This window comes from Python bivittatus, unplaced genomic scaffold, assembly GCF_059951505.1.
Source record: "Python bivittatus isolate LINGU-HERP-01145 unplaced genomic scaffold, Pbiv_v1 ctg000050_np1212, whole genome shotgun sequence".
Classification (NCBI taxonomy): domain Eukaryota; kingdom Metazoa; phylum Chordata; class Lepidosauria; order Squamata; family Pythonidae; genus Python; species Python bivittatus.
Genome location: NW_028277033.1, coordinates 584,995 through 609,804, shown reverse-complemented (window position 1 = coordinate 609,804; position 24,810 = coordinate 584,995). Strand labels below are relative to the sequence as shown.

The 24,810-nt window shown below is 39.7% G+C and overlaps 2 protein-coding genes across 8 annotated transcripts in view; one reads left to right on the top strand and one right to left on the bottom strand.

The window, feature by feature from the left end:
• Positions 1 to 13,496, top strand: part of USP54 (ubiquitin specific peptidase 54) — a 125,749-nt gene extending 112,253 nt beyond the window's left edge. For 3 of the 6 annotated variants that reach the window (XM_088154598.1, XM_088128401.1, XM_088154601.1), the window contains exons 21-23: positions 5,024 to 5,161; positions 9,153 to 9,342; positions 12,070 to 13,495. In XM_088154598.1, coding sequence (XP_088010724.1) covers positions 5,024 to 5,161; positions 9,153 to 9,342; positions 12,070 to 12,704 — 963 coding nt within the window. In that variant the 3' untranslated portion in view covers positions 12,705 to 13,495. Of the gene's footprint in view, positions 1 to 5,023; positions 5,162 to 5,469; positions 8,420 to 9,152; positions 9,343 to 10,386; positions 10,489 to 12,069 lie in introns of those variants that run through there. The other 3 variants (XR_015793455.1, XM_088128405.1, XM_088128410.1) reach the window with 3 other exon arrangements.
• Positions 13,497 to 23,217: 9,721 nt separating this feature from the next.
• The window catches only part of ANXA7 (annexin A7), a 33,710-nt gene continuing 32,117 nt past the window's right edge, over positions 23,218 to 24,810 (bottom strand). For both annotated transcript variants that reach the window (XM_007443630.4, XM_088154588.1), the window contains exon 13: positions 23,218 to 23,520. In XM_007443630.4, the coding sequence (XP_007443692.1) occupies positions 23,398 to 23,520 (123 nt within the window). In that variant the 3' untranslated portion in view covers positions 23,218 to 23,397. The remainder of the gene's footprint in view (positions 23,521 to 24,810) is intronic.

Genomic DNA, 24,810 nt, shown 5'->3' with positions numbered 1-24,810 from the left:
TCCACAAATTTGATGAGTCCCTCTTCAATCCTCTCATCTAGGTCATTTATGAACTAGGATCCTTTTTCAAGGGCCACCAAACTACCTGGAAGGGACTCAAGTATGAAGCGGCTTCGGCCTTCATTTCATTCTGAAGCAACTCCCTCAGTTGTATCCCTTGGTTTTTGCTCCCTCCAGTGGTGGTCTGCAATCTGGAGCGGGACTGCAATAAGTATTGTTCACCCAGAAAGAGGCTTTTACATTTAACCTGTAAGGCACTTAGTTCATCTCTCTCTGTATAGATCTTGGCTTCTTTTTTCATGCAGCAGCTATTGAGAGAAATGAAGGGATGGGGACGATGCACAGAACTCCTCTCTCAGTCTCCAGGAGCCCTGGCTCACATTGCTATCATCTATCAGTCTGCTGCTGGAGTGTATGTATCTTGTATTGGACACTTTTTACAAAGTAGGAACTTCATTGGTGCAGTTTTCTGGTTGCTGCCCAATAGTTTTCTTTCTGAACTGAGAGTGATGGTTGTAACATGGTTCTTAGCAGTGTGTTCTGTGCACAGACAAAACAGAGTTACCCTTTCATACACACTCCTAATTCTTAGGACCCCAGAATGGTGGTTCCGAGGACTTCAGAGTCCATGCTGGAATGGTGCAAGACTTCATACATAATTCCTTTTTGAGGTTTTCTCAACATTTGTGCTCCTTAACTCCCAGACTATCAAATGCTGTATTTAATTTCTACTCTTTCTGCTTTCAGAAAAGGAGGTAAGACCTTCTCAGGTAGGCCTTTTAAAATACAGTAATAAGAATTTTAGCAATTTTATTTGATTGTTTAATTGTTTGTATTTTATTTTAGATTATTAGTTGCCTTGAGTGTCTTATGAGCAAAAAGGAAGGGTATACAATAAATGAACATACTCTCAATCCAATATATGTAATTAGTCATAGCCTAGGGTTAAGGTTAGGATTAGACTATATGTGATAGGCAACCGTTTTGAACCACACCTCATGTTTTGCAATGTGAAGATGGTATAGGCAATTAGCAAGATTGCTTCTAAGCTTCCTCTTCCACTTGACAGAGCCAGCTGGTTACACACCTTGGGTGGAGATAGATGAAGCAAGTTAAGAGACAGCTGGAACACAGGTAGAGGAAAACTTGTCTCAGATCTAATCAAACATGAGTAAGAATTTGATAATGATCAAGCATGGTGATAATAGACATTAAGAAGACATTTTCTTGCTCCATCATTACATATTCTTAGCGTTTTCCACCTGAGCTTTGCTAAATGATTCAGTGCCTGGTTAGAGAGCTGATAGAATCCTCAACAGGATTATGAGATGTTTGCAAAAGACACAATCTTATGAAGACACAATATTTCATATCTTCAAGACTTAGATTCTGCTATCCAGGTGGTTAAGTCTGTTAAGGGCATTGCCTGATTGGAATATCTAAATGACTAACTGGATCTTGAGATGTGGACAAGGTGTTTGGTAGAGTTGCTTATCCCTGTTTAGCAGAGAAGGGATGACCAGTTGAGTCCAGAGTGTTACAACTTTTTCATTATGAAAGGAATGATTCCATAATTCTTTAAAACAGATGACATGGAATTTTTGTTGTAGAAATCTACATAAAGTCACTGAGCAATATCATTGAGAGAACTGGAGTATGGTGTAATGAGCATGTTGATAACACATTGTTCTGTCTCTTTTTGTGTAAGTTCTTAATCAGTGCCTTGCATTGACATTCAGAGTTGGAATTAAGCTGTAAATCTTCATGGCTTGAGACCACCACATCTGAGGGAGCATATCTCCCTACACATTCCTATCTGTCATGCAGTCATTTCTGGAGTATTTGGTCCAGGTTTTCTTGATCTCAAGGGTAACCATCCTCAGTAGTAGACTTCTAGATCTGGAATGCACTCCTGGGCTTGGTAGCTACTCATATTTTCTTTTCTTTATCTTCAGGCATTTTAACATTTTGTAATGTTAGTGCTGCAATATAATTTGCTTACCAATTTTATTTCATAGAAGTAGTGCTTAAAAGTTTGTGAACCCTTTTGAATTTTCAGTATTTCTGCATAAATCTGACCTACCTAAATATGTAGTTTTATATCATTTTCCTTAATAAATAAATGAACAAGTCTAATGTTTTTGTCACATGTGTTTAATTGGGTTCTCTTTATCTAGTTTTAGGACTTGTGTGGAGAACAGACCATGTTCTATTTATGCAGAAACATTGAAAATTCAAAAGAGTTCACAAACCTTTAAGCACCACTGTAAAATCACAAGTTTGGAAGGGACTTTTGAGGTCTTTTAGTCCAACCCCTTGCACAGGGCAGGAATCCCAGGCAGATGGTTGCCCAACCTTTGTTTAAAAACCTCCAGTGATGGAGCACTCACAGCTCCAGGAAGCAGGCTGTTCCACTGCTTAACAGCTCTCACAGTCAAGAAACTCCTCCTTATTTTGAGTTTGGGTCTCTGTGAAGCTTCCACCCATTGGTTCTTGTCCTACACTTAGCCACTAAGAAGAATAAAATTATACCTGTCTTCCCTGTGATGTCCTTCAAGAATAGGAAACCAATCACTTCTCCCTTTAGCCTTCTCTTCTTTAGGCTAAACATACCCAGTTCTTTTAACTGTTGATAGGATTTAGCTTCCAAGCCTCTTACCATCTTTGTTGCTCTTAGCAGTCTTTCCAGTTCCTTAGGATCCTTCTTGACCTGTGGCAACCAAAACTGGACACTATATTCCAGATGTAGCCTGATCAATGGGGTGTAGAACTTAACTATCACTTCCCATGATATTGACATTATACCTCTGTTGATGCAGCCCAAGATTACATGGATTCTTTTGCCAGCTGCAGCACACTGCTGGCTCATGCTTAATCTGTGGTTTATCAGAACACCCAGATCCTTCTCACAAGTACTACTGTTGAGCCTGTCTTGGATCTGTACATCTGATTTTTCCTAAGTTCAGAACCCTACATTTTTCAACAGCGAACTGCATTTTGTTGGATACGGTCCAATGTTCAAGTTTATCAAGAACCTTCTGAACCTTGAGCCTATCTTCTGAGATGTTAGGAATTCCGCCCTCCCCCCACCAGCTTTCTGTTGTCCAGAAATTTGCTAAGCACCCTTTCTATCCCCTCATTTAAGTCATTTATAAAAATGTTAAAGAGCACTGATCCCAGGATAGAAACCCATTGCATATGCCTCTCCTTGTAGAGAGAGATCCATTAAGGACCACACAATGGGTACAGTTACCCAATCAACTGCAAATCCATCTAGTAGTGGTACTTTATCGCCTTACTAAAATACAGGTACAGCATTTACTTGGTCTACTAACCTAGTCATTTTGTCAAAAGAGGCAGCAACATTTGTGTGGTACAACCTATTTTTAACAAACCTATGCTGGCTTCCAGAAATAGTTCCTTTCTACGTGCTTGCTGGCCTTTTCCAGTTTTTCCCAAATGTTGATGTCAAGCTGATCTGGTCCATTTTTTTCTCTTTTTAAACTTTGGAACAAAATTAGCTCTTTTTCTATCTTCTATACTCCAGGAGTTCTCAAAGATTACAGTCAGTGATTTTGAGATCACCTCCACCAGTTCCTTTAGCACCCTGGCATGTAATCCAACTGGCCCCAGCAATTTGAATTCACTCAAAGCAGCTAGTTGTTCTCTCACCACTTCCTTGCCTATTTTGATCTGGATTTCTTTTCTGCCCTCCATGGTGCAGCTTGAGACAGGTTGGATCATTTTTTCCTTTTGTAAAAAGACAGATGCAAAATAGGAATTAAGCAGTTAAACCTTCTCCCCATTGTCTGTCACCATCTTGCTGTCTTCTCTAACAAGTGGACTGACCATTTCTTTGACTTTCTTCTTGCCGCCTTTTTTCTTATTTTTGGTGTTCATGGCAAGCCTCCGCTCATTCAGAGCCTTCCTGACCCAATCCTTACAGATTCAGACTATATTCTGATATTCTGTTTATACTATACACTCTTTCCATTTTTTAAACCTCTTTTTGTTTCTCAGTTTATGAGAAAGCTCTTTATTCAGCTGTCTCCTATTTTGCTCTCTGGTATTGTTTGTATTGGGGATGCAGTGGCGCAGTAGCTTAATGACGCTGAAAGTTGCCGGCCAGAAATGGCTGACGCTTCGGCGATTCGAGTCCAGCCTTCGTGCTAAACAGGGTGAGCTCCTGTTTCCTCCCCAGTTCCTGTCAACCCAACAGGTCGAAAACTCACGTTAGTATATAAATGGGGACTCTCACTCCGGTGGGAGGAAAAAATCCTGGCGGCGCTTGCACGGGAGTCGGGAGCAGCTGCCGGTAAGCGCAAAACCGCGCCCGCCCGAAAAAAGGGCGTGAAGCAACGGAACCCACGCCTCCTGTGCTCGCCAGCTGGGCTCTGCTCTAGGAAGGAGGCTCTGGCAAACCACTTCCGAAACAATTGCCTTGAAAACTGCAAGGACTCGTCCAAGCAGTCACTGCAGGGTCAGTAATGACTGAGCGCAGGCAAAAAAAAAAAAATTGTTTGTATTTATGCCTTAATTATCCCATTTGTTAGAATATTCCAACCCTTCTGAACTGTTTTTCCCTTCAGAATTTCTATTCATGGAATTCTTCCTATTTTCTCACTTAGTTTATTGATGTCAGCTTTCTTGAAATCTAGAACACTAATCCGATTGCCTTCACTCTGCCTGCAATAGGGTGACTTTCTGCTCTTTATAGGGTTTATATTAGTGTTTTATTGTATGCTGCACTGAGAGATGGTGATACAGAGTGACTAATACTCTGTATAAACAAACAAACTTGTATGCCACCTGCCTCTCAACAACTCTGCACAGCTCACAACAGTCAAATGGAAGCAGATCCAACCTGATGGTTAATAAAAGCCTGAAATGAACTCAATCCATGATGTTGGATGAATATAAAGTGACTTAAAGAGTTCTGGTAACTACTACTGGAGTACTGTGATCTAGTTTGATTGATTATATTGTACATTCATTTACCATGAAGTTACCTTTCTGAATACAGGTGCCATATGCCAGAAAACCTGGCAAGGAGCCAGAAGAGGAAACCTACAGTGCAGAGAACTTCCGTCGCATTGCACGCAGTCTCAGTGGGACAGCCCTCACAAGCAAAGAGGAGAAACTTGTTTCTTTTCAGAATTTTGTAAGTAAAATAGTCAAAAACGAAATTTCTTGAATTGTTTTACTTTATTGGTTTAGTGTGATTGCTAAAGGTTTTACAGGAAGAATAGCTTGTTTCATATGCAATTCATCCTGTAATCTCATCACATTTTATGGAAAATATCTTCCTGCTTGTATACCATTTGCAGTTAGGATAATTAAGATTCAAATGCCATTTATTTAATTTTGCATTTCTAGTGCCAGTATGTTCTAAACCACTGACTTACTTTCTAGCACATTCCCTTTTGTTTTTCCTCCTTCTCTTTCCATATGATCTCTACATCTTCCCAGCACCAGTGGAGAAACTATTGTTATAAATATACTATTAACCAACAGGACATCACTGAAGGCAATGTGATGCCAGGCAGTAGGAGACAGAGCAGCATGAATGTACATCCAAGACTCATAAAAATGCCTACAATATAATCCATGTGTTCCTGTGATACCAGTTCACTTCAAGGGTCATGCTGGCAAGCTTTTTAAAAAGTTTTTATTTATTTAATTAAATCAAATAGAAAAAGGAAAAAATGCAAAGCAATAACAAAATTATATATGTGAGTGTTTCTTATATATGTATATAAAGTTTTACACAACATTTTCAACAGAGGATTTCCATATTTCATTAGAACCATCCATATATAATCTGTGTTTATAAGCAACTCATTCATAAGTTGCAAGTAGAATCAGCTCTTAAATCCACTGATTAATTGGTATAATACATTTATATTTCCAAGTTAAAGGACATGTCTCTTAAGAAGGACATGGACATTGTCTAGCTATCAATTTGCATGTAACAGGGATGTAATTCAAAAGAACATCCAAATTATTAAACCCTATCTCAAATTAATATGTGTAATGTCTTCTTTCCAGAACATCATGAACATAAATGTTTTAATGAAGCATTATTCTCTTTACACCTCCAACAACAGAATTATTTATTAGATTTATTTAATTAGATTTATATGACACCATGGTGGTATACATCCCTCCACCTTTTTTTCCCCACAATAACAACCTTGTGAAGTAGGTTAGACTGAGAACATGTGACTAGGCCAAAGTCACCTAGTGAACATCTGTAGATGAAAGTGGACTAGAACCTTGGTCTCCATGCTCCTAATCAACACCATAATCACTACACCACATTGGTTCTAAAGATTTACATGTTCCCTTCCTATACAAAGGTAACAAGGTCCAATTAGTCCAAAATATCATTTTTTGTTGACTAAGCTATAATCTAAGAACTTTTCAAATTTTTGATACAGACATTATTTAGACAAAATGGGGATCTTCAGTTCCTTGTGCTATTCAATCTTTAATATGAGTGTGTCAAATTGTTTTATCATTAACACTTATTATAAACAATAATTATGAGCTTTTTGTGTCTCCTAAGATTTAACTATCATTACTAATAATTTAGGTGTCTGAACCTGAGAATAGCCCTGTTCCAAACTGAGATGTCAGTAGATATTGCCAGTATAGTAATTTAACATAGGACATGGTTAAAAAAAACAACAACTCTTCATTAGTATCCAGTAAGTGATCTAAAAATCTCAATATCCATCCAAGCATCCATCCAAATAGTTTGGGCTATTTAACAAGAACCTTAAATTCCATCCTCACATGGGAAGGGTTGGCAAAATCTAATTTAGCCTGGTTATGTTTGTTGTGTAATCAGGGCAATTATTTATTCCTAATAGATTTTCTTTGCCACAGTCTCTGGTCAAAGTGTCCTAAATAGCCAAAAGAAAAGAAAAATAAGTGATTAAAATCATCAGTTTTTTCTGCTGCAAATACTGTATTTTTCTCTTTCACTGAATATGAAAACAAAAACTATGCTTCAAATTATGGAATGTTATTCTGTTTGACACTCATTTTTTGATTCTTGCCAGCTGATTCTCAGATGTGCCTTACTGAGGATTTGGTCAAAGAAAGAAGAGGATCAGTTTCTAAAGAGTCTCCTATGAAAAAAAAATCTTAACTAATTGAAATGTCTTACTGGAAGTTAAAACATAATCAACTGTGCTAGTTCTTCTTCCTGAGGAACAAATATTCCTCAGCCTGTAAATTATCATTTAGAATCTTTGAGGCATCTGTCCCTTCATTTGTCATAATGAAAAATAAAACTCTTTCTCATTCTCAGATGCTACAGCCATAAGGAAAAAAATTATCACCACCAGCATGAACATTAAAAACACCAATAAATAGGGATGTGAAAACTGTCCTGTACATGAACTTTTCCATGCATGGAACAGCTGTTTTGGGGTGATCAGCGCCCAAATCCAAGCAGGCATGTTTCAGATGGGGCTGTTCTGTTCCAGGTATCAACCAAAATGTGGCTGTTCCAAGCAGGAGTGGTTCAGGGAGAGGAGATGGAAAAAGCCAAGACTGAGGAGTTTCCTTGTCCATGTTGTACGTGGACCTGAGTGGTGGCAGCAACAGCTGAGGAAAGGCAGAGGAGAGTGGGAACAGACGGCAATAGAAGATCAGGGGACAGGTGGGCCAATGGGATGTACTGCAATAGCTGAGGGAAGGGAGGAAGGAAAAGCACTGGGAAGTCAGGAGCAAGTGGGAAGGACTTCTGGTGACGATATGATGAGCTAGAAGTCCCTGAAGGAGTGGGGAAGGCATTACAGCTGAAATCAGCGGTCAGAGGATGGATCCTGGCCAGCGAAATCTCTGGAGAAAGGAGAGATTGTGGGATCACCCACATGTACTCCAGACAGCTGCTACTTGTGAGTAAACTGCAGGAACCGGGGGTTTTGCAGCCGGCTGGTGAGTGGAGCAGCTGGGAGTCGAGGGATTCCATCTACGCCTGCAACCATAATGTATCGTATGTAGACATAAAGCTTGTCCAAGCCTCATTTCTTAATCACATTTGGAATTACTTTTTTACTGTTTTTTTAAATATTACGAATCTTCAGAACGGCAAGTTTGATGGGATTCACTGGGTGAGTTTCCTTCAATCCTCAGTGAAAGAAAGTGCGACTTTAGGGACTTAGCAATTTTGGGGAATAAATGACAAAAGAGTGATTAGAGTGTTGTTTTTGTTTTAAATGGACTAAAGGTCTAGATGGACTTGAAATGTGATTCTGAAATTAATTGAATGAATGCTTCCTGTGGGAGAATGGCTTGTGATTTGAATTCCAAAAAAAAAAAAAAAAGATAGAATGGGACACTGGAGGGAGCTAAAAGGAAGTAAAGATTACAATTAAAGGAAAAGAACACATATTTGACTTGTTAACACAGAATGGAGCAAAATATGTTAACACTGAATGTACTGAAGATATACATGAACAATGGACTCAAAAGTTAATTTTAAGAATGTCTGCCATCATAGATAGATTCTGTGTGGATGATGTTATGGAAGAGGAACAAGTTCTATTGGGTAAGACTAAAATAGATTTGAACGTGGATTTAAAAATGACAGGCTACAAGAATGATCTGCAAAAAGATGAAATACTGGACATACAAATGAAACCAGCTGACTTTCTATAGTTAAAAGGGATTTACCAACAACCAACCAGGAGAGTGAGTTGGATAATTTTCCTATATTAGATCTACAAAGGAGACCTGTTAAAAATTTTGACAGACTTGGTGAGAAGGGACAAAGGAAAAAAAAAAAAAGAAATCAAGTTCTAGGACATTATTTCAAGGGATTAAAGTGCTCAAATGCTCTTGCAAGACAACAATTTAGAGAAAACAACAACCCTATACACTCTATACATCTATTAATATAAGTTTCGGAGTCCAAAATGAATGAATAATATTAACCATGTCTATATGCATATTATAATGTTTATGTATTATCTGTGCTGAAATAGAATTCTGGGGAATGGGATGGTTTGAACTGCAGTTTTTTCTTATCATATTCTAGTAACTTTTATCAATTTTTGGCTCTGTACTCTGCCACCTGCTTGCCCTTGCTGTTCCCAGTTTTGGTTTTAATTTATTTCTCTTGTTCCTTGTATTAAAAGGAAGTGTCCAGTGAGAGGAAAATGTCAGTGGAAGCCAGGCACCATTCTTCCAGCACTACTTCCCTTCCGTTTCCTCCCAGTTCGCCCCCTGTGCTACCCTTCTACCTGCAGCGCTCTTCATCCCAACTGCAACCCTTCTCCCATGATGCCCCAGTGACTAGTCTGGTGGGCAAGATGCACAGACAATCAGGTGAATGACTGGGATTTTTTTAAAAAAATGTATTTATTAATTGTTAAAAAAGAAGAAAGAGTGAACAAGCAAGCAAAAGGAGAAAAAAATATTGATACAGAAATACAATCTTTATACATGGACAAAGGAATTGCCAAGATTTTACAGTTAGTGCTCAGCATATCTGTGATGAGAAATTAACTATAAAAAAGAAAGAACATTAAATTATTTTAATGATCTGAGCAAGGATTTGAATCTCTGAGCTAAGTGCCAGAATCTCTACTCTTTGTTATTTAAGGATACAAAAAGGAAAAGAAGAAAAACTAAAACGTTATAGAAAAATAATAGTTTCTAACTTCCACTTTGTTGTACTCTTGACTAATGTACCATATTTATAGACATTTAATATTTTTGTGTGATTCTGATTTCATCTGTTTCATCAGTTCTTTTTCCCCTTAAAAACCATACTCTAAATTCTTACATTTTTCTTGCTGTGTAATATATAGTATATATGGAAGCCATTCTTGCTTAAATTTGATTAGGTTTCTGTTGTGAATATATGTTGTATGACTGGGCTTTTTTGTCCATCTACATGTTGAAAATTCAGTACTTGACTCTTCTGTTTACTGAATTTACTGAACTTTGTTCTATATAGCAGTGCTGTTTTGATCCATTCATGTACCTGAAATAGAGTAATTTCCTTCAAATGCTATCCTACGTGCTACACTGCTTGAAAAGTTCTGTAATAAACATGTGGGTGTATTCTTTTAGCTTCTGTTGGCAGAATTTATTCGTTTTGTTTTAGATGACTCTACCTTAGATGAGAGCCAGTTTGGTCTAGTGGTTAAGCACCAGGCTGGAGACTGGGTTTTCTAGTCCCACCTTAGGCATGAAGCCAGCTGGGTGACCTTGGGCCAGTCACTCTCTCTCAGCCCTAGGAAGGAGGAGACAAGGGCATTCTTCCTTCCAAACCCTGGAACTACCTTCAGAGGTTTGGGTGGGAATGGGCAGATGTAGCACTGAGAGAAAAACATTGTTTTTATCTTTCCATGCTTTATCCCATAGAGCCAACTTCAACCATTCATTTGATGTGAAGGACAGTAAAGATCTGACCTGAGGGATTTGACAAGTGGAAGCTATTTGGCTGTATGATTGTGGGAAAAAAGGGTGTGTCTCTTTTCAGCTATGTCCCAACAAGTAATGCCTTTATCTTACGCGTCCCAATGGAAGTACTGACAACCAACCTCTTCCTTGCTACTAATTGTTGAAGGACTCTCTGCATGGGCGATGGTGTATTGTGTCTTGCCCTGAGAGACTGCATAAATGACACAGTCACAGGCACCTTCTAGATATATACTGTACTGTTAGCATCTTTGGCAAGCATTTAACAGCAACCATCGGGCATTCTACTTTCTTCTTAACTTTGAATGTAATCTTTGAACCTATGCATGCGTTGTAAGTGTAACCCCCTCCTAGCACTTCATGACAGGCAAGCATAGACTTCATATCAGCATAATCTTAGGGCATCAAAAGGCAGGTTGCCCTCTCCAGGCTGGGCTCTTTTGGGAAAACTGCAAGCAGAACCTTCGGAGAGACCTAGTAAAGAAGTTGTTGTGCCTGAGCTGAGGCAACCATCTCAACAGTTCTGATAAACTGCTAGAAACACCAGGAAAGAACAGGGAAGTCTAACAAATGTGAAACAAAAGAATATCTGTTTCAGCCCATTATTATTTCAGTAGAAATAAGCAGCCGGGAAGTTGTGTTAGTTTCTTGATTTCTTTTTTGCTGTGTTGCTTAAGTCTAATTTTTTCTCTATCCAAGTGAGAAATCCATGTAAAATATACAAGTTATTTACTGTATAATGATCTGAGCTTGGTTGAGATTATGAATATACCACTAACAAGTATTAAGATTTGACAGTAGTTAACAATTGCCTAGAATGGCCACAGCCACCCAAGGGTCACAGTCCAAACTGTGATCAAGAAAATAGTTCAGCACTGATTGGCACATACTGTAGAAGCTGCTAATTAAATGCAGTATGAAGTATGTGATGTCATTTATGGCAATTTATATTTCCCCCCTTGAACTATTTCAGGCTTTCATTAAATAAGCATTCTCAAAGCAAATTATTCAGTCAGTTGTACTTCTTCTGTTCCTTTTGTGAGTAGTCTAGAATTACTTCTGCAGTATTCAGTATTACCTACAATGGAAGAAGGGATGGTGAAGTTGATGGGGTTAGCTGAGATGGCGAAATTGACAGCTTTGCTTATGGAAAAAAATTGATTAACTTTAATGCTAATTGGAAGCCGCTTTTTGACGTTTTGCAGGAAACAGAAAAAAACAAAATTATGATTTGATGATTAGTAAAATTAATAGACTATGCAAAAATATATGTTAAGATGTAGTTTTAGAGTAAGAGGTTATTTTATGTTTCATTTATATTTGCTGTATAAGAAGTTGGAAATCATTCTTTTTGTATTTGTGTTTTTCTTTTCCTTTTCTATTTTTCAGCACTTTTGTTTTCTTTCTCTACCTCTAGCTTTCTTTCTTTTTATTCTATTTCTTGATTATTAGTTTGTGTTAGTTTTTATCTTTCTGCTTTCTAAAATTACTTTTGTAATGATAGGATTGGTAATATATATGTAAAAACTCAAATTCCTTTCCTGATAACTCCACTGATATGTATTATTTTTTTGCTATTCAGCTTAGGGTAAATAAATAATATTTACAATTTGTTCGTTTCCTCAGGAAATCAGAAGAGCATCCAAAAATGTCTAGCTGCGCCTGACAGGAGTGCAGCTTTCCAAACAGAAGACAACCCATGTGGGCCACTGAGTTACGGAAGCCCCACTTACAAACAGGACCTGTCTTCTGAAGGGCAAAAATCTCTTAATAGATCTTTAGACAGTGGAACATCAAACACTTTCAACCTCTGTAGGCTACAGAGAAGTCCTACTGACCAAGAGATAGCAGTATTGTCAGATAGAGAAACAGTACATTGGGAATATACTACACAGATGAACAAGGGCTCACAAGAACATTCGCCCCAGTGGCCACTCCCTCAAGGAAAGGATGAAGCTTGTGGTCTTGATTGGAGGCAATCGCCTAGCAGGGGTTACAGCACAGTATCACATGGAGCTTCAAGACACAAAGGCTTTCAAAGTTGCCTTCTGACTTCCCAGCAAGCTAAGGTCCGAGGCCCAAGACGAGTAGATATGCCCCCAGATGAAGACTGGCGGCAGCACACCTTTGCTCCACAGCCTGCAACAAGAAGAATGTTGCCAGTGCACATGATGGATGGAGCTTCTTCATCCTCTTTGGAAATGCCCTGTAAAACACTAGCCCATGCAGCTGTTGCCTCCATGCACAGCCATGACTGGTGAAATGTCACCCTGCCATTTGGTTGTTCCTTTTTGAAATAGGCTCTTATCTGAATTGAAGATACTGAAATAAGATAGCAAGATTTTTTCAGCCACTTATTGCCAGTTTTGTCTTTAAAGTAGTTATATGATTGCCGAAAACTAACTGCACTTTATTTCTGTGTATGTACTGCTGTTTATAAGAATCTTTTCACCAATTCCATTCCTAACCTTTCGCTACAGGAAATGGTTTATCACTCACCTGCAGGAGAAGGGAGGGTAAGGTTTGCATTTGAACTAAAAATTAAATCCTCTGATATTTTCTATAGGCTGTATTTGGTGAATTAATGTATCATGTTAAGTAGCACTAGAAAACCTATGTGCCAACTTACAATTCAATGTTACGTTCTTCTGCTCCATTACATGCTGGGGGGAAGATGTTAGAATCTTTTTACAGAACTGGCAAAGCTTATAATTTAATAAGGCACTTTGTGCTGAGATACAGGCACAGATAACTACTGTAGGGGCTAGTGAGGGAGTGGTAAGAAATATGGCACCAGCCCATTTCCCATTTTTTTCAAAGTAGACTAACAGTGTTTGAAGTAGCACATTTAATAAACACAGAATCACTGTAACTATTTTAGGCTCTGACATACTTGCCTTTGTAAGTTTTTTCAAATAAATCAATGAAATAGTTATATCTATTGAATGATTATTAATTGCTTTTACCTCTTCAGAAAGGTGTTCAAAAAATTGGAACAGTTCTTTCACTGTTCAAACTTTTTTTTACTCTCCACAGTATTAAATGTTTTACAAGTTGACTTTTATAATCACTTATTTTGTGGATCTAGCTAAAATAATGTGCTTATAAGATTATGACTTACAATACAACATTGTGAATGATGCAGAGAAAATAGATGCTGACAGCTACTCTATTGCATGGGCTTATGACAGACAACGTATATTGCAAGTCAGTAGTTCCGGCCAGCACGTATTTGTTTCTGATCCTTGAAGTCACAAACTACTACAGCTTATCTCTTTATGCTCCTGCAAGTAGCCTTTCATCCCTCTGTTGGTCAGGGCTCCTACCTCTTATTTCTTTCTTCAGAGCATTTCTACTACAAGGGCCCTGTAGCTATTTCTAAGATATGGAGAGGCTGGTTGCATCACTCAAGTAATTTGGAAATTCACGAGTAGTGAGAGAAATTTGTTTCTCATCTCTAGCACCTTAGATGCTCTTTTTGTCACCTAGCTTGCAATGTGGGGGAGGTCTTTCTTTACACTGAAGGAGCAGTAGAAATAGCATACAACTGTAGAGCTGATGTCAGGAAAGTGAAAGGTCAGAATGAGCTGAGATTAGCAAAGGGTGCAAGGAATAACAGAAAGGCCTGTTTAAAATGTGCGGAAAATACAGAGAAAAGAATCAGTATACCGACTGCTCAATGAACAAGGCATAATGCTAACTAATAACAAAGTAAAGCCAGAGCTGCTGAACTTTTTTTTTGGTTTAGTTTTTCACTAGGAAGTGTGAAGAACAGGATGAAGGGGCAGGATTCAGACTGAGATGGAGAGAAACGTGATCAAGAAATATCTGTATTTTGGATTAATGACTTGAAATTCAAGGGCCCTGTGAATTGCATTAAGCAGCTGATCCCTCGCTGTATTTTGGAAAAAGTTTGGAGATCTGATTTAAGTGCTGGGTGACTGGGACAGCGCACGCCTTCCTGCCTTTGGGGGGGGGGAATAATCCAGGACATTACTGATCGTCTCGATCTGCAGATCTAAAGAGATCTGTAAGCACCTGGAAAACAATGTAATTACCAGAAGTCCGCATAGATCTTGCCAGGCTCACCTTATCACGTGTTTCACACGCACACACTCTCTCTCTCTCTCTCTCTCTCCCTCTCTTCCCCCCGCCCCCCCCCTACACACACACGCGCGACGGCTCTTCTCGTACGGAACGGAGCAGACATTCCCCCTCCCGCTCCTCCCCAAGCCGGGCCAAAAAAAAACCCATACAAGCGCGCCACCTGCCGGCTATTGGAGGACACGCAAGCGGAGGCTTTGACGGAGAGGAAAAGAAAGCCGAAGAGATTCTTTGTTGGGAAGGAATATACGTACCGTGGCATATTAATTAAGACAGGCAGGGCAAAATAATATAGTAGTGCAGAGATGTAGAAGGTAGATATTGCAACTAAGGGTAATCTTAGGACAGCCTTAGAACTAAGAACATCACAGGAATACCTGTAAGTTACTGTAATGGGACCAACCAGACACAACAGGAGTATTAATGGAGCACCAAGACGTAGATCGAGACATAAGAAACCAGCCTTAGGAAGTAAGAGCTATAGATACAAACTGTGCAATAAGGGATTAACCTATAAAATAAGAGGTTATGTCTAAAATTCCTTTTTATTGTACAATAAAACTGCCCCAGCTCCCAGAGGGAGATAAAAAATCAAAACTTCTTACAGTTGAATCTTTGTTGAGTCTGTGGTCAATCTGATTAGTGGTAGCCAAAAAACTCTTTATGTTCCTCAGGCCAGTATCAAATGCATAAAAATGACTGAGCTCCAGTGTAGCAGCCATTAAGTGTTAGGCACTCAATGCTACCCAAGTTTTAGAGAGCCAGGCAAAAAACTTGAGACGAGATTTCTGTGAAAGTTAACAGATGTATTTTGATCAAGACACAACTGGGTGAGCCCAATCAACACCGTGGCAATGAATGCTGATTGAACCACACTTTGCAAAGCAAACATCAGAGGCTTTATAGAAAGGTACAGGTGTAAAAAAAAATTCAAATCAAATAGAGCATCCTCTCATGCCCATACAAGGGATTTTTGGGATGGTCTAGGGGAGGGGTAAAGGTGGGTCCTAAGGAGGTGAATCTAAGTTTAACTTTTTTCTTCTGGTTACCAAGGAAACACCCCATGTCGGACCTTATCTCTTCTTTGTTCCTCTTTGGAATTCAGGGTCTCTCTTGGCAACTTTCTCTACCTGGTACCAAGCTAATTTACAGCTTGTTTGTTCAAAAACAGTCAGGCATCTAACAGATAGCTGTTTCTGGGTGAAAGAACTAAATGGGGTGGGGGAAACGCTGTGCTCTTTAGAAGGCAAAAGCAAGTTAAAACTTTATAAGATAGAGTGCACTGTTATATGTATGTTTATACATTATGTGAAATATATATAGAGTATAAAAAATTGTTTATTAAAATAATGCCCTTCATAAGCATTACTGTATATAATTTCAACAAAGCTTCTTTGGCACATTCTTTACAGATTTGTTCCTTCTTTTTCCCTACAGCATAAGCAATTAACTGACCTCCAGAATGTATGTTTCAAAAACTTCCTCAAACATTTTATCCACTTTATAAAATGTGAATCTTTCAATAACAATGTATTCAAATATCATCTTGAAACAGAACTGTATTTTTTTTTCTTTAAAACAGTTGGCGATACAACTGGACAATTATCAGAAATTGCAGGCTATACTGCAGTTTTCTACCTGATCATATGAAGATTGAAAAACTAAAATGAAATCCACTTAGGAATAAGTCTTCTTAAGTGTAGAAAAGTATATTCACCATATATCTACTACATTAAATTCCAAAAAATAGACTTACAGTACTTTCTTAAGAGCTCAGTTTTCTTGAAACCATATCACAATCAGTAAAAGGACCCAAAACTTTATTCAAATCTCCAGCCATAATAAAAAATGAGGGGAAAAAAATCTGTATAAAACATCTGGGTGACTTTGGGTTGGACCTTAGTAATTAAAAAGGGCTATCCAATTATTGCAACATCTAAATACTAGTCTTCCCCTTCATGGATCACTGCCTTGTCGTGGCGAAGGGGCTTGCGTAACTCAGTGAAGCCATGAGCTATACCGTGCAGGGCCACCCAAGACGGACAGGTCATGACAGAGAGTTTTGACCAAATGTGGTCCACTGGAGAAGGAAATGGCAACCCACTCCAGTACCCTTGCCAAGAAAACCCCGTGGACAATGTCAAAAGGCTAAAAGATATGACGCCGGAAGATGAGCCCCTCAGGTCGGAAGGTGTCCAATATGCTACTGGGGAAGAGCGGAGGGCATTTCCAAGTAGCTCCAGAAAGAGTGAAGCGGCTGGGCCAAAGCCGAAAGGACGTTCAGCTGTGGATGTATCTGGAAGCGAAAAGAAGGTCCGATGCTGTAAAGAACAATATTGTATAGGTACCTGGAATGTAAGATCTATGAACCAAGGCAAGCTAGATGTGGTCAAACATGAGATGACAAGACTGAACATCGACATCTTGGGAATCAGTGAACTGAAATGGACGGGAATGGGTGAATTTAATTCGGGTGACCATTATATCTACTATTGTGGGCAAGAAACCCTTAGAAGAAATGGAGTTGCACTCATAGTCAATAAGAGAGTGGGAAAGGCAGTAATGGGGTACAACCTCAAAAACGACAGAATGATCTCAGTGCGTATCCAAGGCAAACCATTCAATATCACAGTCATCCAAGTCTATGCCCCAACCACTGATGCTGAAGAAGCTGAGGTTGACCGCTTCTATGAAGACCTACAACATCTTCTAGAACTAGCACCAAAAAGATGTCCTTTTCATCATAGGGGATTGGAATGCTAAAGTAGGAAGTCAAGGAGTAATCGGAATAACAGGCAAGTTTGGCCTTGGAGTACAAAATGAAGCAGGGCAAAGGCTAATAGAGTTCTGTCAAGAGAACAAGCTAGTCATAGCAAACACTCTTTTCCAACAACACAAGAGACGACTCTACACATGGACATCACCAGATGGTCAATACCGAAACCAGATTGATTATATACTTTGCAGCCAAAGATGGAGAAGCTCTATACAGACAGCAAAAACAAGACCAGGAGCTGACTGTGGCTCAGATCATGAGCTCCTTACTGCAAAATTTAGGCTTAAATTGAAGAATGTAGGGAAAATCACTAGACCACTCAGGTATGACTTAGATCATATTCCTTGTGAGTACACAGTGAAGGTGATGAATAGATTTAGAGGATTAGATTTGGTAGACAGAGTGCCTGAAGAACTATGGACGGAGGTCTGTAACATTGTACAGGAGGCAGCAACTAAAACCATCCCAAGGAAAAAGAAATGCAAGAAAGCAAAATGGCTGTCTGATGAGGCATTACAAATAGCTGTGGAAAGAAGGAATGTGAAAAGCAAGGGTGAAAGGGAAAGATATAAGCAACTGAATGCAGATTTCCAGAGAATAGCAAGGAGAGATAAGAAGGCCTTCTTAAATGAACAATGCAAAGAAATCGAGGAAAACAATAGAATGGGGAAGACTAGATCTCTTCAAGAAAATTGGAGATATGAAAGGAACGTTTAGTGCAAAGATGGGCATGATAAAGGACAAAAAAGGCAGGGACCTAACAGAAGCAGAAGAGATTAAGAAGAGGTGGCAAGAATACACAGAAGAACTATACAAGAAAGATCTTAATGTCCCTGATGTCCACGCTGGTGTGATCACTGACCTTGAGCCAGACATCCTAGAGAGTGAAGTCAAGTGGGCCTTAGGAAGCATTGCTAACAACAAAGCTAGTGGAGATGACAGTATTCCAGCTGAGTTATTTAAAATACTAAAAGATGATGATGTTAAAGTGCTGCACTCAATATGCCAGCAAGTGTGGAAAGCGCAACAGTGGCCACGGGATTGGAAAAGGTCAGTTTATGTTCCAATTCCAAAGAAGGGCAATGCCAAAGAATGTTCAAACTATCGCACAATTGCACTCATTTCACATGCTAGCAAGGTTATGCTCAAAATCCTACAAGCTAGGCTTCAGCAATACATGAACCGAGAACTACCGGATGTACAAGCTGGGTTTCGAAGAGGCAGAGGAACTAGAGATCAAATCGCCAACATTCGCTGGATCATGGAGAAAGCACGAGAGTTCCAGAAAAATATCTACTTCTGCTTCATTGACTATGCAAAAGCCTTTGATTGTGTGGATCACAACAAACTGTGGCAAATTCTTAAAGAGATGGGAGTACCAGACCACCTTACCTGTCTCCTGAGAAATCTGTATGCGGGCCAAGAAGCAACAGTCAGAACCGGTCATGGAACAACCGATTGGTTCAAAATAGGGAAAGGTGTACGACAAGGCTGTATACTGTCACCCTGCTTATTTAACCTATATGCAGAGTACATCATGAGAAATGCCAGGCTGGAAGAATCACAAGCCGGAATTAAGATTGCAGGGAGAATCATCAACAACCTCAGATATGCGGACGATACCACCCTAATGGCAGAAAGTGAAGAAGAACTAAAGAGCCTCTTGATGAGGGTGAAAGAGGAGAGTGCAAAAGCTGGCTTGAAACTCAACATTAAAAAAACTAAGATCATGGCATCTGGACCCATCAATTCCTGGCAAATAGAAGGGGTAGAAATGGAAGCACTAACAGACTTCATTTATTTGGGCTCCAAGATCACCGCAGACGGAGACTGCAGCCATGAAATTAAAAGACGCTTGCTCCTTGGGAGGAAAGCTATGGCAAGCCTAGATAGCATATTAAAAAGCAGAGACGTCACCTTGCCGACAAAGATCCGCATAGTCAAAGCTATGGTTTTTCCAGTAGTAATGTATGGCTGTGAGAGCTGGACCATAAAAAAGGCCAAGCGCCGAAGAATTGATGCCTTTGAACTGTGGTGCTGGAGAAGACTCTTGAGAGTCCCCTGGACTGCTAGGAGTTTAAACTAGTCAATCTTAAAGGAAATCAACCCTGATTGCTCATTGGAAGGATCGATAATGAAGCTCAAGCTCAGATATTTTGGTCACCTAATGCGAAGAGAGATCTCTTTGGAGAAGACCCTGATGCTGGGAAAGATTGAAGGCAAAAGGAGAAGAGGACGGCAGAGGATGAGATGGTTAGATAGCATCACTGAAGCAATGAGCATGAAACTGAGCAAACTCAGGGAGGCAGTGAAGGACAGGAAGGCCTGGCGCAATATGGTTCATGGGGTCACGAAGAGTCGGACACGACTTAACGACTAAACAACAACAACAGCAACTAAATACTAGTCTTAATAAGTATCCCTCTGAATCACTAGTTCATGTTCCCCAATGAATTTAGAAACCTTATGAGTTACCACTAATAGATGTTTGGCCAGTGTGGCTCCAGAAGAGTCTTTTTCTTGAATGACGCTCAACGCTGGGAGGAACTGAATGCAGCTGCTAATCAGACAGGCTGATCTTCAAGACTAGGACTGCCTGTTACTGCACCTCCTCTTTGGCCTAGCAGTTACTCTCTGGAAGGCAATACAGACATAATAAACTGTGAATGTTTGAATGAGGGAAATGGAAAGTCACAGGAGCACTTCAGTCAGAGGAAGTTCCCATTTTATAGATTAAAATGGGGCCCATGTGGCACTTCATGCAGGACATCGCTGAGGAGAAAGCTTTTGTGCTAGGTTCTGGAAGTTGCCTTCTACACTTGCCCAATTAACAAAGCAGCCCTCATGGATTTGGCAGCAGGAGGCTAACAAATGCTGGACTGTGTCTAGACAGTTGGCTCTGGCATTTGATGTAGGCTACCTTCTCCTTAGCTCCATGTTTGGCATAAGTAAGTACATAGCCTCTCTGACCTTTTGCAAGAAGATGAGCTGGGGCTTCTGGGATTGGGCTTCCCCATGTCTGGAACAGTAATTGACTCAATTTACATCCAAATCTCAGCAGAGAACTGTGTCCCTAATTCACAACAGAAGGCATACTGCTGCATGATATTTTAGCCCATGGTGGATGCCAAGAGATGTTTTATGTGGGGCTTTCCATTCATTGCCGTGACACCCATGGTGTTTGTGGAGCTCCCTCTCCTACAGTGCTGCTTTATACTTATGGTGCTGGTGAACGGCTTACTAGTTCATCCTGGAAAATGAGGCCAATGTCATCCAGACGTGCCTGATTCCTTACTGCTTCCCCTAGCATGCTGGTACTGCAGGCATTCTTGATATGCCCTCAAGGTGGGTCAGGATGTAACTCAGAAGTGATTAATGCTCCTATTCTTCAAAAGATCTGTCAGAGCTGGGGTGAGGCTGTTAACAGACAATGCCTCCAATCTACCTTTCCAAGCTCCCAGACCAATACTTGCCTGATTTAAATTCATTTCTTATAAAATAAAGCACTTACTTCCAAAAATAATTGCTCTCCAACTTCCAGGAGGGTATGGTGAACTGAAGATGGCTCTGTGAAAGTGGAGAATGGGAGATCACCCACATGTGCTCCAGATGGCTGCACCTTGCGAGGAGACTGCAGGACAGCGGTTTTCCATGGGTTTGAGTGCCAGGAGACGACGGGATTAGCCATCTTGCTTGCAACCACAGCAGAGACTTTTAAGGGACACTAAGTTCGCAAATCTTATTTTCTAGTCATTTCAGAAATTGCTCATTAACTACTTTTAAGCTATTAGAGACCTTTGGAATGACAAGTTGGAAAACACTGGGTGAGTCTGCCTTCAATCCTGAACAAAAGAAAATTTTAACTGTAAGCTTAAGAATTTAAAGAATCAAATAAACAGCAAAAAGCTAAATAAGTTTTTGATCTTAGAAAGTTATAAATGAACTAAGGGTCCAGATAAGATTGGAATATTGAAACTTTTACAATAAGATTTTAATAAGAACAAACAGCTTCTTGTGGGAAATAGATTCTGTTTTGCTTTTTACATGACACAATAAAGATAAGCAACTTCATGATTTCAAAAACTGGACACTAGAGGGGACTAAAGTTTTTAGGTAGAGGAAAGATTTACAAGACTGTAAAAAGTTGCAAAATGTTATGACAGTAAAAATACTGAAGGAAACTTTTGAAGAATGGAAACCGAAAATAGTAGCTACAATATCAACAATGTCAATAATGATGTCTGCTTCTGTGGATAGACTATGTAGAACAGAAGAAATGACAGATGTAGAACAAATTTTAGCTGACAAGGTAGAGATTTATCAAAAGTAGATTTACAACTGACAGGCCAAGAGAATGACTTAGAAAAGGATGTTTCACTGAATCTACAAAAGAAACTGGCTGAGATTTTAAAATTTAAAGGGAAATACAAATGACAAACCAAGAGAGTGACCTGGATAATTTATTCCTATTGGATTTGCAAAAGAGGCTTGTTAAAGCTCGAAGAACTGTGTGTGATGGGACAAAGAAGAAATGAAGAGAAATCAAATCCTATGACAGTATTTGAATGAACTAAAGGTAAACCAACTTTATATTCCTTCCTTTTACTTCTAACAGACTTATTTGATCACAGTTAAAACAAGATATGTTGTTTCTTCTGATAACCCTTTATGGACTTTCTGCTGACACGAGGACTGAAAATATGTTTTATAGATTTGTTTATAGATAAGAGATGGGATATGGGATGAAGAGATAAATGTTTGTATTAGATTTTACTATTATAATAAAAATTAATAAAAATTATATATAAAAATAAAACAAAAATAATTGCTCCCATCTGTACGTACCAATATTCTTTCATCCACCCCACCTCTCATCCACAGAATTGTGCAAGTACACATTACACATAACTTGCACACACTCAAACACAGAGAGAAACATGAACGGGGGGTGGGGAACAGGATGAGAAGGGAAGGGGTTGGAACAGCGGCCCTGGGAAGGGAAAGGAAAGTAGGGCGATGAAACTGAGCAGAGATGAGGCAGGCGGAAAGGCAACCAGACAGGGAAGGAAAGGAAAACAAGACTCCCTCCCGCCCAAGGATAATCTTCAAAGGCATCTGTTCTTTTCTGCAGTGATAGTTGTACTCATTTGCACCTCTTCCCCTATCTTTTGTTTTCAACCACTTTCTCTGTTCTTACTAGAAAAATCAAATTTCTCAAGCTGGAAGGGGAGAATCTGGCCTTTTATGGATAAATATGGTCTAAGCAAAAAAAAAAAAATCAAGCTGGCCCCTTTTTTAAAAAAAACAAGAGTTGAAATTGACTAGGGAGTGAAGACCTTATCAGATAAACCCCATGAGAATCAGTGGCTTGTTTTTTTCTGCTCCCCCCCCCCCCCAGCCTCAGGGAACTAGAAGGATTTGCATGGGGTTTATCTGATAAGGTTGCCTGTCTTCACTCCCTCTGTATACTAAGTCTGCAGCAGAGACAGAGCAAAGATTTGCTGGGAAGGCTGGCAGAGCAAGAGAAAAGTTAGCCGGAGGTTCACACAACTGAGGATTAGAAGAGATGTTCCACCTTTGTTCTGGTTTCACCTAAGCCAGAATAGAGCTGGCTTCAATTATGCCTCCAGAGCAGACGGACTAAACAGGGATGGCAGGTCTGGAGCTGATCCAAGAGCACCATCCAAGTGCTGTCCATCAGAGTTTTCAATTCTGTTAGTATTTCTATTCTATTCTTTTAATATTTCAGAATGGGAAACATGTTTATACTGTTTGAGTACCCATATATACCCATCATCCTGTTCTTTCTCCGGATACACAATGTTATGCAAAGCACATAGGAGTAAGAAACAGGTAACGGTCCTTATAACACTACAGAAAAGACACTCCACAGCTTTTCAGTCAGCAAATGTTTATTGTAAAGTACATGATGTGCTAAATTAAGGCAATTATATGTGCAAAATAAAAGATCCTAATCAACCAAAGCATACTTATTTGTCTAAGATAATTTATATTTTTATATGTACTGATAGTTGGTTGTTTGCAGCTCTTATTTTACTTTCTGAGAGTACTTTCTACTGACCAACAATGGCCAAGAGCAAGCGTCTGTAATCCCCACTCGTGTCACTTGATATCATGGTGGCCAAAGTCTTCTGGTACATCTGTGTGAACAGCTGTTTGATCTGTACAAGATCAATCTGTGCCAAAAGAAAGAAAACAAAATTATCATACAGAAGGAACAGAAAGCGATAGCTTCAAGTAGAATGAGAGGGTGCTACCTGAATGCCCTTTTTATAATATGTTTGGTCTGTTTTGCTGTTTAAATTAAGTATGTGTGTATGTTTTTGTTTTTGCCTTTTTTTTTGCTTTAAATTTTTATTTAACCAATAAAAAAGGTTAAAAAAAAACAAAAATTTCATTAGATTTTTAGATTATATTCATTTCAACAAGAAACAATATTTCAGAAATGATCACATTGCATTTATGTTGTTGGAGAAGCAGTGAAACTAATGCTTTATTTAAATGTATTGTTCCATTTCAGTCAGAAGCAATTACATGTGCTAACTCAACTTTGAGATTTATCTCAATCACCTGGGAGTTAATTTTTGGATAGAAAAAATGAATGCATAATCAAAAGCCTTACAGGTAGTCCTCGTTTAACGACTATTCATTCAGTGACCATTTGAAATTATGATGGTGCTCAAAAAATGGACTTACGACCTGTGCCTGAAGCTCTAGCCGTTGCAGCGCCCCCACAGTGACATGATCAAAATTTGGGCACTTGGCAGCCCACCCCGCACTTACAACCTCAGGGGCGCTGCAACTCCCCCTTCCCCAGGTCTCCTGAGAACAGGTGTGTTATCTGGAGAATGGCAGGAGCCCTGTTCTCGCAGTGATTTGGAAGAACTCATTCTCCAAATCACGTGCCCCTTTCCTTCTCCAAGCAGAGCGTCTGTTTTCACAAGACCTGGGGAAGACCAGAAGGTTTCTGAAGGACCTCAAGAATGGGACACGCAATTTGGTGAAGGAATGGCGCGAGCAGCTTGGAGAATGGAGCAAGTGGCTTTAAAAAGAAGGCCTTGCTGTGATGGACTGGAATGGTGGGAGGGGAGTAAAGAATGTGCTCTCATCTTCAGAGGAGCGAGGAAGAGATAAGCGGAGGAGATTGGCACCTCCCTGAGAAATACCATCGGTATGAACTGGCTGAGCCTGGGAACTGGGCTCCAGTCTGGGAAGATTCTTGTAAATGGGTTGTAGCTAATAAACCTTGCTGGATAATTTCTGTATGGTCTCCTGGATTTCCTTGGGCTAGGCCTGACACTTGCACGGCCAGCAGCTGCCTCACATACGGGTGCGCCTTGTCAGCAGCGGGAGAAAACAGCAAAGGTTAGCTGGGCGCCACAGAGCCTGTGGCAACTGGGGCTTTGTGCAATGGTGCTGGGGTGGCTGGCCTCAGTGTGGGGCTTAAGGCAGCATTTCGCAGTGGC